Source organism: Somniosus microcephalus, chromosome 13 (assembly GCF_052327205.1).
Source record: "Somniosus microcephalus isolate GS21.2 chromosome 13, FLI_Smic_1.0, whole genome shotgun sequence".
In the NCBI taxonomy this organism is placed as follows: domain Eukaryota; kingdom Metazoa; phylum Chordata; class Chondrichthyes; order Squaliformes; family Somniosidae; genus Somniosus; species Somniosus microcephalus.
Genome location: NC_140999.1, coordinates 186,062,157 through 186,075,808, shown reverse-complemented (window position 1 = coordinate 186,075,808; position 13,652 = coordinate 186,062,157). Strand labels below are relative to the sequence as shown.

Here is a 13,652-nt window from a genome sequence, read left to right as displayed (position 1 = left end):
CTGTTGCTATAGCTACAGACCTTGCAGTGCCTGACTGGGAAAAAAAAAGCAACGAGAACTAAAAAAACTTCTCCTGATTTTTGCCGTTAGATCGAGTATTCCGGACATATAACCTCCGGATAAACCAAAGTTTCCTGTATTTTAGATTGACCTGTAATTTTGATTGCTTCTTTATTGTTCTCGTGATTTTCTTTCCTAATACCAATTGAAATTTACAAATAATAGAACAAGTCTGCTGTTTGTGCAGCCCTCAATAAGCATTTGTGTCTTGATCATTAAATACATTATACTAACGCTCCCCGTCCCCACACAACTCAGTGGGTAAATGCACATGGCGTAGGCATTGAGCCATATAGATCATGAACATCCCAGGTGCAGCAATGGGCTGTATTATCAAACCCAAGCCAGACTGGCCTGGTCATCCCTTGGCAACAGAAGGGGGAAACGAGGGAAATTAAATGGTCAGGGTATTACTTCAGTGACCCTTACTGGAGGATATGCTGCCCATGAAGTGTACACACCGCTTCATTCAAGTGAGGAGAAGCAAAAAAGTAAAATATTTCCATTCGTATACACCACCACAACGCGACCATGAAGAGACGTCACAAATTTTAAGTCAGACTCACCCATGGAAATCTAATTATACAATGATACGGATGACCATGAATAATCCTTTATACAGCGCTGAAAATCTACTCAAAATATCCTGACTTTGATACAAGCTGATAACAAACAAAACACATTTACATGCGATACACTGTAAATGAAGGGGGGAAACTAAACCCTGGTGCCGAAATAATTCCTTTGATGAGCTTACTCACCTGAATCTTCTTTGCATTTAGGTATCATTTTCACTTTTTTAACTTTAAAAAAAAACATCAAGAGATAAATGTTGATTTTATAAAGTCTACGGGTTCGTTAGCTACCCTCCTTCAAAATGTTCCCCCCCATTCTTGTGAAAAGCATCAACGATAGCTTACAATTTTCAACAATTCTCTCAGTGAATGGGTTTGACTGGGCCACACGTCTCCTTTGGTAAAAGGTGATGAGCCACTAAGAGTCCTCAATGGCATAACTGCTCTTAGACATCCAGGCTGCCATTAACACTTGACTCGGCTAGGTAAACAGAGCACAAGAATACTATGATAGGAAGAGTAGTGAACAAAACCTTATGGTGCCACAGGAAATCCGTATACACCACAACTGGAATACAAGTCCCACCAGCATTGCTTATGTAGAGCAGCAAAATATCACACTTACAAGTGATAGGTTCGCAGCTCGTTAAAAATACATCTTAAACTGAGACTTATACACGGAACCTTATTGTAAGTGGAATGCAGGAAAGAAAGTGGCAAATTAAAGGAATTATAACCACCCTAGGGTTTAGCTCCCCTTTGGAGCAAGTTAGAAGCATGAACTTCAAGTTTGGTTGGCACTTACCTCTCTTTCTGGGCAACCTCCCTGGAAAGTTCGGACGGAGGAAACTGGACAAAGAGGTCGCCAGCACGGCTGATCAGGGTTTCGTATGGCAGGTCTTGTGGGATCTGGGAAAGCAGATGGTGGACAGCAGCCATGTCGCATTCGCTCTCCAGGACTTCATGTGCCCGGTACAATACAATCTACAAAAATAAGGAAACAAACCCTAATGAGGATGGTAACATTTTACACACAGCTGCCTCTTCACATAGGGAGATCTGACAATAAAAGCAGGCTGTAAATCATCTGCTTAAGAAATGCATTATATTTGAAGTGTCGATATTTTAGGCATCCCTGAATTGAAAAAGGGCTAATTCTCATACTCCCAATTAATAATGATTTATCAATTTGGTGATGAAAAACATGATGCATTCCAGGCCGCTGGGTGAATCAAATCCATACTGGAGCCAGCAATGATGGCTTGGGTCTACATTTTAATTTCTTACATACACACACAAAAAAATACACCTACCACTGCAGCAAAATAAATGGGCATTAGTGGGTGACACGCCAGGAAGAAGTCGTATAACCGAACCACATGCCGGAAATCTGAAAGCACGTGTCCAAACCAAGTTATGAGCCAGCTCAAAGCGAAGATTGTACCAACGTCAGCTCTACAAATACAAAAGAGAGAAAAATACTTTAATACAAGTAAGCAGTACCATTTAGGGATGCTCATTCACCAACTTATGACTGTTAACGACTAAGTGGCAACTTCAAGCACGTTTCATCTCATTGATGTCCGTAGGATCTCGCTGTGGGCAAAGTTGGCTGACACGTTTCCCTACATAAGTCACAGTATTGCAAAGTAAAATCATTACATTTGAAATATTTCTGAAAGTTGTAACAAAACACTAATATATGTCTTTCTTTCTTACAGGAAACTCTCGATTTACCGGCACCTAAAATAACCGGAAAGCTCTGTTAACCGGCAAAATTCAGGAGTAAGTTTTACTTCATATTAGTGGCAGTTCCTGGATCTGTGGCTGTGTAACTGGGGTTTGTGTACTTGTTGCTAAGCAACAGGGGTGCTTGGTCTGTGGCCAGAGTTCCTGCACATGTTGCTAAGCAACAGGGAAGCCTGGATTTGTTGCTGTGTACGGAGCTCTCGTACCTTTTAACTATACCTCTCTGTAATCCGGACTTTTTTGATAAACCGGCCCCACGCCGGTCCCGTTGGTGCCGGATAATAAAGAGTTTCCTGTACTTAGAAGTCCCACCACACACTACCTTTCAGGTTTTCATTATGGAAGATTGTTAGTAGTTAACCTGAGCTTATTAGAGAGATGCTTTTTTTTTTTTAAAAAGAGAAGATATAGCATTGCCAAGGCACGATAGTGAAAGTCATCTAATTTACAAAAGCGTTCTCTAGCATCAACTACAAGACTAAGTCATCAGTTCATTAAACATTGCTTCTGGCACTTTGTCTATTTAACAATCTTTCATTAGCTGGACTTGGGCAGTCCAGTAGCTAGATGTTGGGTATTGGGTCTAATGGGAAGGTGTTTTCCAACCAGTGGGTTCCCAAATCCTCCCACTGCCAAAAGCTCTTAATTTCTTGAATAACAAAGGCTCATCACAAGTGGGTTGCAATCAGTCTAAATGGGTGCCAGGACCACTAGGAAGCTTTGTTCAATTGAATGTCCTCGGTTACATATTCCTGGTTTGGGAATTAGGAAGAGATTAGCATCTTCTGCCCCCCACCCCCGCCCAACTGCATCTTCAAATAAGGGCCAAAGAAAAAGGCCTTTCAAACTGAGATTGCCAAACCCTAGCAGCTGCATTAGATTTTGGATTTCTGCAATTGTTGACTTGCTAGCACCTGTGGGAAATAAAGTAAGTTTGAAAACCAATGGTGTAAAGGATCAAAACAAATTTACCCTCTCACCTTTGCATGAAGTCATGTACTTCTGGGTTAACTCTCTCTATTATTGGCATAAGATAATTTAAAATGTGTTTTGTGTTGTCCATGGTTGGGTCCATAAAATCCCTGCAAGTAAGTTATAAACAAAAGCAATATTTAACTCACAACATGCATAAGCAATGACATAAGCCAGAACATTTTGCTCACCAGATAATCCATTTGTTTGTCAGTATAAGATGGCATTTTTTGAAAGTGTCCAGTTGAACTATTTGCTTGAATATAAAATTACTAATTTCAAGGAAGACAAAAGAAAAAAAACTGCTTAGAATAATGCATATTTGGGAGTGATACAGGAAACTTTGGTTTATCCGGAGGTTGTATGTCCGGAAACCTCGATCTAACGGCAGAAATCAGCAGCCGTTTTGGTTAGGGTTTTTTTCTTCTCCTAGCATTTTTTTAAATTTTTTTATAAACAGTCAGGCTCTGGAAAGCATCTCTGTAGCTTAGCAACAGCTTCAGAGACGCTTCCAAGGTACGGGCCGAGTGTTTACAAGCTGTTGCTAAGCAACAGTGTTTGTTGTCAGATACGGAGGTGAAAACCTCCGTATCCTTCAACATTAGCGCTGGTCTATCCGGAAGTTTTGATAGATCGGCAGCAGCTCGGTCCCGTCGGTGCCGGATATCGCGAAGTTTCCTGTAATTGGCCGTGCAATCCAAATCTGTGGATTTAGGTTATTTATACATATGACAGCACATAAACTGTATGGCTTTGAATGGCAATAAACACATCAGTACAAAAATCACAGACAAAAGAAACTCACCTGAACCCTCTCTACCCCATCCCAACAAAGGCAATGTCCTTGAAACACACTTCTCCCTACAATTTATTTAATAGATTATGGGGGAGAAATTCAGTTGGCTGCGCCACCCGTTAGCACCTTAAGAGGGCACTAAGTGGGTCGCAAGCCACTGGCCATGCCTCCCGCTAAATTCAGCGGGACGCTAGTGGTGGCGCTAGCCGTTAGCGCTGCGCCGCTACCGATGACGTCATCGGTGTGCGCAGCGCCCCGGCCGCGATATTTGGAAGTGCCCCCTGATTTACCGCCGGACGCTATGCGCAACCGGTTCAGGGGGGCCTACCTGCGGCGGTGGAGGCGCAAATTAAAGGAGGTGCGGGGCGGCCATTTTTGCTGCTGGCCGCCTGCCAGCACCTCTCTGCGCTGCCGTCCCCGGCCTCCTGAACCCCCCCCCCCCGCGGAGTGCCGGCTGCGTTCCAAGAGCCCGGCACTTCTCCTCGGCGCCGGGCTCTTTTGCCGGCACTCGCGATCCTCGGGGGCCCAGCTGGGCCCCAGGTCGCGCTGAACAAGGCCCCTCCCCTTTAATTAGGGGAGGAAGGCCTGCAGTACCGCAGCGCGACATGCGGCGCTGCGCATGTTGCGCCACGATCTTCAGTCGCAGCGCCCCAAGAGGGATGCGGGGGCGCCTCCAGTAGCGCCGCGCTTCCCTTTGGGGCGCTACCACTGAATTTCCAGCGGGCGGCCGTGAATGCTTCCCGAGGCTGGCGCCCCAAACAGGGCGATACTGAATTTCTAGGCCTATGTATATAGTCCAAGTTGGTATGACCAGTTTCATTCTGTTTTCAGAAAGTTTTCTTTGGTGGCAGATCCCAAAGCATGAACAGCCGATTCCTGCAATCTGAACTGCAGGAGGATAGCATGCTCCCTATAGCATACCCTGCACGCGTTATGTATAGAATACAGTGGAACCATGATTACCTGCACTCGAATTAGCTGCCAGAATTCTCATAGGGCAAAGCTTTACACCTCATTGCAAAGCCTGCAAATGTTTGTTTTTATTGCACTTTTTGGTGAATATAAAACCTTGTTATTTTCTTTATTCCCATTGGTAGAGTATATCTGTACCATATGTGCAGGACCAGAATTTCAGGACTAACAATTACCAGCCAATTTCTACAATGCATCAAACTGTAATGAATGCCCGATAGACAGAACGCAGAGGGTGCAGATGACCCCCATTAAAAACTTAAATATGTTTAGAACAGATATCTGAATCCTGAAATTGAATGACAGATGGTGAAAGTTATTAGATTGTGATGTAGTTTTGTAAAATAATTTGCATGTAATTAATGGATTTTTAAAAAATCTGCTGACTGGTCAATTATCAATGGTGCCTGGAGCACTGCAGACTTGCGTGGCCTAGATATCAAACTACAGTCTGCTACAGAGGATTGACACGGTTCCAAACTTTCAGAGAGCCTGCTTACCATTCCACTTCCCCCCCTCCCCACCCCCAACACCCCACCCTCCCAGAAGGACAGTCACTAAATGGAGAACTGGTTGGCGGACAGAAAGCAAAGAGTTGGAAGAAACGGGTCATTTTCCGAGTGGCAGGCAGTGACTAGTGGGGTACCGCAAGGATCGGTCCTAGGACCCCAGCTGTTCACAATATATATTAATGATCTGGACGAGGGAATTGGATGTAATATCTCCAAATTTGCAGACGACACAAAGCTGGGTGGGAGGGTATGCTGTGAGGAGGATGTCGTGAAACTCCAGTACGATTTGGACAGGTTGGGTGATTGGGCAGAAACATGGCAAATGCACTATAATGTGGATAAATGTGAGGTTATCCACTTTGGTGGCAAAAACAGGAAGGCAGATTATCATTTGAATGGCAATAGATTGGGAGAAGGGGAAGTGCAAAGAGACCTGGGTGTTCTTGTGCACCAGTCGCTGAAGGTAAGCATGCAGGTGCAGCAGGCGGTTAAGAAGGCAAATGGTATGTTGGCCTTCGTAGCAAGAGGGTTCGAGTACAGGAACAAGGATGTCTTGCTACAGTTGTACAGGGCCTTGGTGAGACCGCACCTTGAGTATTGTGTGCAGTTTTGGTCGCCTTACCTGAGGAAGGACGTTCTTGCCATGGAAGGAGTGCAGCGAAGATTCACCAGGCTGATACCTGGGATGGCAGGAATGACGTATGAGGAGAGATTGTGTCGATTGGGATTATACTCACTGGAGTTTAGAAGATTGAGAGGGGATCTCATCGAAACCTATAAAATTCTGTCAGGCCTGGACAGACTAGATGCAGGAAGGATGTTTATGATGGCCGGGGAGTCCAGAACCAGGGGTCATAGTCTAAGGATAAGGGGTAAGCCATTTAGGACTGAAATGAGGAGGAATTTCTTCACCCAGAGAGTGGTGAACCTGTGGAATTCTCTGCCACAGAGGGCGGTGGAGGCCAGTTCATTAAATATATTCAAAAAAGAGTTGGATATATTTCTTAAGGCTAAAGGGATCAAGGGATATGGGGAGAAACATATCCAAAGTTTGCAGATGATACAAAGATGGGAGGGAAAGTAGTGAGTGAGGAGGACATAAAAAACCTGCAAAGGGACATAGACAGGCTAAGTAAGTGGGCAGAGATTTGGCAGATGGAATACACTACTGGAAAGTGTGAGGCTATGCACTTATGCAGGAAAAATCATAGAGCAAGTTATTATCTTAATGGCAAGAAACTGGAAAGTACTGTAGTACAAAGGGATCTGGGGGGTCCTGGTGCATGAAACTCAAAAAGTTAGTATGCAGGTGCAGCAAGTGATCAAGAAGGCCAATGGAATGTTGGCTTTTATTGCTAGGTGGATAGAATATAAAAACAGGGAGGTATTGCTGCAGTTGTACAAGGTATTGGTGAGACCGCACCTGGAATACTGCATACAGTTTTGGTGTCCATACTTAAGAAAAGACATACTTGCTCTCGAGTCAGTACAAAGAAGGTTCACTCGGTTAATCCCAGGGATGAGGGGGTGGTCATATGAGGAGAGGTTGAGTAGACTGGGACTCTACTCATTGGAGTTCAGAAGAATGAGAGGCGATCTTATTGAAACATATAAGATTGTGAAGGGGCTTGATCAGGTGGATGCGGTGAGGATGTTCCCAATGATGGGTGAAACTAGAACTAGGGGGCATAATCTTAGAATAAGGGGCTGCTCTTTCAAAACTGAGATGAGGAGAAACTTCTTCACTCAGAGGGTGGTAGGTTTGTGGAATTTGCTGCCCCAGAAAGCTGTGGAAGCTACATCATTAAATAAATTTAAAGCAGAAATAGATAGTTTCCTAGAAGTAAAGGGAATTAAGGGTTACGGGGAGCGGGCAGGAAATTGGACGTGTCTAGGTTCGGAATGGTCATGGCCCTGTGGGTAGTGGAGCGGGCCCAGGGGCCGTGTAGCCTGGTTCTGCTCCTACTTCTTGTGTTCTAATTCTGTGTTAGATTTCAGGAGATGGTTTTATTGCTGTTCCTGGCTGGGGTGGAGATCGCCTTTACAGAAGGTAAGTACTGTAGAAAATACAGGGACAGAGTGATCTCCTGGACGAGTTTCGATTGCCCAGATGGGTCGGAGAGGAATTTCCCAGATTTTTTTCTCCCAAATTGGCCATTGGTTTTTTTAAATCTGGTTTTTTGCCTCTCCCGGGAGATCACATGGGTTTGGGTGGGATGGAGAGTGATAATAGATTTGAGGTTAGGATCAGATCAGCCATGATCTTATTGAATGGCGGAGCGGGCTCGAGGGGCCGATTGGCCTACTCCTGCTCCTATTTCTTATGTTCTTATGTAAGGCAGGGACAGGGTACTGAATTTGGATGATCAGCCATGATCTCACTGAATGGCGGAGCAGGCTCGAAGGGCCTATTCCTGCTTCTATGCTTCATCAGACAACTGAAGAAGCAGACAAGAGGTAGCAGGAGCTCCTCATGAACAGTGTGCTGAACAGCACAATGCACCATAAAATATGTGACAGTATTACTATCTTCCTAACCACAGCATGGATACACACTATACCCCATCAATCAGTAGTATTACCAGTTGAAGTGTGGTACTTCAGTAGCATTTGCTTGTCTCTCTGCAACGCAATCATGGTTGGCACTGAGTCCTTGTTATAGCAGCTTGTGCTCTCATACACCCAACCTCCAGGCAATGTCGTGCAACAGCTATTGAACCAAATCGAAGGTTTTCTCAGCTGACAGATGGACAGCTGCCTTCAGCATAATGCAAGAACCTACACAAGGAGGCTAGCTATGTGGCCTTGATGTTCCAGGCATCCAAGTTGAATGTTTAGTCATCAAGTGCTTAATCCAGGTCCTTGTATGAAAGATGTTGCATGAGGCAGACGCCACTCCATGGTACTCAGTGACAGGTCAGAGCAGGGAGCCCCCCCTCCCCTCATCCTTTCAATCGTTTCCCATTTGTGCCACATGTCCATCTCATAGGTCGGTCCTGGATCTTGCACATGGGCTGCAGGAAGCCCTTCCAATGGAGTTCTGAACTAGGAAGAACTGTTTGGACACATGCCATCCTCCTGGCTGAAGGGCTGTTGAGAAAGGATATTATAGAGAGATCGTAACAGCACTAGCAGCAGGGGACGGAACTTTAAGTAGAGGTTCAATAGTTAGTAATGAGGGTGGGGTATAAATTCATGATAAAATAAATTACATAAGCACCAAGTCTAAAACACACTTGATGGGCCAAATGGTCCTTCGCATTCTGGGCTTTATGTTCTATTTCCATTCAGAAACGCAGTTCAAACCTATATAGCTCTAGTGGTAGAATGGCGATATTCAGAGGGTCAAGCTTAAATCCCGATAGCTCTAGCAGTAAAGAAACAAATTTCTGTTCAGACAGCTTGAGTTTTGAACCCAAAAGGGAGGGGGAGGGGGAAGGCAAATTCACAACTACAAAATATATGCAATGTAAATTGCATTATTCATTGCTAAAGCAAGCATAGAATAGCTCAAATTGTCCTATTCCCATAGCCCTTCCAAACAGTTGGAGCTGCCCGAAGAAAGGATGAATTACTAAATAGGTATGTACCAAGAGAAGCCTTTATTCTCCTTTCAAGATAAATGCAAGATTACAGAATTAAAAGCTGCTGTTCTTGGGGTGGGGGTGGAGCGAGCTATAGCCATGAACACTGGCTACTTGACAAGGTACTGAAGAGCTGCTGGCATCACAGTATTCTACCCCTGCATGAGTCAGCATCTTAAGATCAGAAGAGAAAATTGGGAGAGCAAGAAAGGAAAGGGAAAGGAGGACTGAAATGTAATAAAGGGAAGGCTGGGGGTTGGAAGAAGAGGATGGGTTAAGTACGTTTCCTGTCAGTTGAACACTGTCTTCTCCATTGAGTGGGGCCAGGTGGAAACAGGGTTAACTTACTGCTACTTAAGGCAGCTGTGTACCAATTACCTGAGATGATGTGTGGAAAGTTTTTCCACTAGGGCTGTTGCCATTCTCTCACCCACAACCAGAAGAAAGGTGACCACTATGTCATGGTAACCTTGGTAATAGTGAAGCTGGGGATTTTTCTTCAGTACCTCCAGGATGCTGTCGATCAGCTCTTCTTGCAGTACCTCTCGCTCTGCATCCGGCATTCCTGCAGACATTATCAACCCATAACAAAAAGAAATATTTACCAAAAAGAGTACAAATCTACAGTGGCTCATAATTCCCCCCTTACACATAGAGCAGAGAGAAGTCAGCTTAACCGGAAACATTGGCAACTACTCCCAAAGCCCGTTACACAATAGGGCAAAACAACTTCAAAATTCAGTTAACATTCAGAACGCTCTTTTTCTTCCCTTCACCCTTTGTAAGCAAGCTACCCTATCCTTCCTCATCAATGGACTACATGAACAAATGGTGGCAGAGCTGAGCAACCTCTTGACCCCACTTACATTATCTATTTCATTCGCTCTCCCTGGTAACCTATTCTGTAATATTACCCTTTCGGTGGAAAAGTCCCATCCAACTTTAGTTCCTGGCAGTTGAACCTTTTGCCATAATGAACAAACGGCAGACAAAGAAACCTCGGAATGTTCTACTGTTTGGAATCACAGTCCTGAAACACTGCTACAATCCTTAAAAATATTGATGATTTTAGTAAGAGCTGCATGCATCGCTGAATTGCCATCCCAGATGCCATGCCATCCAGGGAAAAAATGGCGGCGCGCACGGACGCAGCGGCTTTGTCTCTCCCGAGACTGAGCGTTTTCACCCTCCTTCTGAGTCTCTTCTGGACTCTGCTGATACGGGAATTGAAGGCAGACCGACCGTACAGCCAGCAGACGCTCCTAGACATCGGGGCTGACTGCGTGCGGCTCACACTCGGCGACATTGATCTGCCTCCCGACATCGCCCAACCCCCGGGACCAGCGTGGCGTCCTTCCCCAGCCGGAAGTCGGCGCAGACCGCGCAGGGAACGCAAGCAGAAGCGAGGTAAGAGGGCCGGTATCCAAAACAGGCTGAAGAGGGCCCCACACAAACCCTCCCTCCCAAGCATTTTCCTGGCCAACGTCAGGTCACTAGAAAACAAAATGGATGAGATCAAACTTGATCTCTCCTCACAGAAAAGGACAAAGGAATACTGCGCCATGATCTTCACAGAGACCTGGTTGAACAACGGCATCCCTGACACCACCATCCAACTAGAAGGACGCACGGTCTTCCGCGCCGACAGAACTGCAGACTCCAGTAAGAGTAAGGGAGGCGGTTTGTGCATTTACACTAACAATGCCTGGTGCACTAACACGGACATAATCGATAGATCCTGCTCGGCTGATTTGGAATTCCTCATGGTAAGGTGCAGACCCTTCTACCTGCCTCGGGAATTCACGGCTGTTATCATCACTGCGGTCCACATCCCACCACACACCAATGCCAAACTAGCACTGAAGGACCTCTACAGGGCCATCAGTGAACAACAAACTGCGCACCCAGACAGAGCTTTTATCGTCGCGGGGGACTTCAATCACATAAACCTAAAAACTGTACTACCGAAATTCCACCAGAATGTTTCCTGCCCCACAAGAGGGGAGAACACACTGGATCAAGTCTACACGAGCATTGTAGACGCTTATAAGGCCATTCCCTGCCCCCACCTTGGGAAGTCTGACCACCTCTCCCTGTTTCTAGCCCCGGCATACAAACCGCTCATCAAAAGAGGGAGAACATCAGTGAGATCAGTGAAAGTATGGCCAGAGGGGGCAGTCTCGGAGCTTCAGGATTGCTTCGAACGCACTGATTGGGGCATGTTTGCCCATAATGACATCGAGGAATACGCATCCACAGTGCTATTCTACATTAACAGCTGCGTCGAGGTCGTCACGACCCATAAAAATATCAGGACATACCCCAACCAGAAACCCTGGATGAACGGAGAGGTCCGCTCACTGTTGAAAGCACGCGACACAGCATTTAAATCTGGCGACGCGGCGGCTTACAGTGCAGCTAGGACCAACCTAAAAAAGGGTATCAGGACTGCCAAAAGGAAACAGACACTGTGGATAGAGGATCATTTCCACAACAACTCGGACCCCCGGCGCATGTGGCAAGGCATCCAGTCCATCACTGACTACAAGGGCAAAAACACCAGCCCCCCGGTTAGCGATGCCTCCCTTCCGGAGGAGCTTAACAACTTCTACGCTCGCTTCGACAGGGACAACAGGGAGCCGGCTACCAAAGCCTTGCCACCCCCGGAAGACCAGGTGCTCACTCTGTCGACCTCCGACGTAAGGGGTGTTCTACGCGGAGTGAACACACGAAAGGCTGCTGGACCGGATAGCATCCCTGGACGGGTACTCAAGGAATGTGCTGATCAGCTGGCTGATGTCTTCACCGCCATCTTCAATCTGTCATTGGCCCAGGCAGTAGTCCCTACATGCTTCAAGACCGCTACCATTATTCCTGTGCCAAAACAAACGGTTGTGACGTGCCTGAACGACTATCAACCTGTCGCACTCACACCCATCATAATGAAGTGTTGCGAGAGACTGGTCCTGGCTCACATCAAAGCCAGTGTTCCCGCCTCTCTTGACCAACACCAGTTTGCCTAACGTGCAAACAGATCAATGGAGGATGCAATCACAACTGCTCTACACTCGGCACTGAATCACTTAGATGGTAAGGAGACCTACATCAGAATGCTGTTCATAGACTACAGCTCTGCATTCAACACTATCGTCCCCAACAAGCTGGCCACCAAACTCCACACCCTTGGCCTGAACACTTCCCTCTGCAACTGGACCCTGGACTTCCCAACAAACAGACCCCAGTCTGTCAAATTAGGTAACCACACCCCCCCACCCCCCTGACCCTGAACACGGGGGCCCCACAAGGATGTGTGCTGAGCCCCCTCCTCTACTCCCTCTTCACCCACGACTATGTGGCTGTTCATGGTTCCAACACCATCATCAAGTTTGCGGATGATACCACGGTAGTAGGCCAGATCACCAACAACGATGAGTCAGCCTACAGGGAGGAGGTCCAGCATCTCGTGAAGTGGTGCGCCGACAACAACCTGGCCCTTAACATCAAGAAAACAAAAGAAATCATTGTGGACTTCAGGAAGTCCAAAGGCGGAAGTCACACCCCCATCCACATCAATGGGGCTGTGGTGGAAAGGGTGGACAGCTTTAAGTTCCTCGGAGTCCACATCACAGAAGACCTCTCCTGGTCCCTCAATACCTCCTCTCTGGTGAAGAAGGCCCAGCAGCGCCTATATTTCCTAAGGAGGCTGAAGGGATGTAACCTGTCACCCCTGATCCTCTCTAACTTTTACCGCTGCACAATAGAGAGCATCCTGACGAACTGTATCACAGTATGGTATGGCAGCTGCAGCTATGACCAGAAAGCCCTGCAGCGGGTAGTCAAAACTGCCCAACGCATTACCGGCACCCGGCTACCGACCATAGAGCACATATACCAGAAACGCTGTTTACGGAGGTCACAGTCCATCATCAAAGACCCTACCCACCCCAGCCACAATCTGTTTGCCCTCCTGCCATCTGGGAGACGCTACAGATGCATTCGCACCCGTACGACCAGATTTAGGAACAGCTTCTTTCCCAGGGCTGTCATCCTACTGAACTCCACAAATAAACTCTAAAGCCTGCACATCTGCCAATGCACTTTATTATGGTTATGTTTATGTTAATGTATTACAAGCCAAATGTACGTTGAATGTTTAAATGTCTTAATCTAAATGTACACTCTCGGGAGCCGCAAGCCTACATTTCGTTGTACTGCACTTGTGCACTAACAATGACAATAAAAGTTGATTTGATTTGATGTGCTTTCATTGCAGATGCATCAATATTGAGCCACACAAATCAGTTTACATTTGATCTCCAGTCATGCAGCTCCTGCTAAGATGGATGCTGCAATGTTTTATTAAGAGTGTCATTGCATATAATGCACAATGTATTATTCTTCTGCCACAGAGGATCCAAACAACAACAAGTAA

The 13,652-nt window shown here is 46.2% G+C and overlaps 1 protein-coding gene across 2 annotated transcripts in view; it reads right to left on the bottom strand.

Annotated features, from left to right (window-relative positions):
• LOC147108879 (TBC1 domain family member 20-like) overlaps nucleotides 1-13,652 on the bottom strand; it is a 40,109-nt gene that overhangs the window by 13,066 nt on the left and 13,391 nt on the right. For both annotated transcript variants that reach the window (XM_086005806.1, XM_086005805.1), the window contains exons 4-7: nucleotides 9,599-9,785; nucleotides 3,365-3,466; nucleotides 1,949-2,090; nucleotides 1,441-1,619 (exon numbers count right to left, since the gene is read on the bottom strand). In XM_086005806.1, coding sequence (XP_085861932.1) covers nucleotides 1,441-1,619; nucleotides 1,949-2,090; nucleotides 3,365-3,466; nucleotides 9,599-9,785 — 610 coding nt within the window. The remainder of the gene's footprint in view (nucleotides 1-1,440; nucleotides 1,620-1,948; nucleotides 2,091-3,364; nucleotides 3,467-9,598; nucleotides 9,786-13,652) is intronic.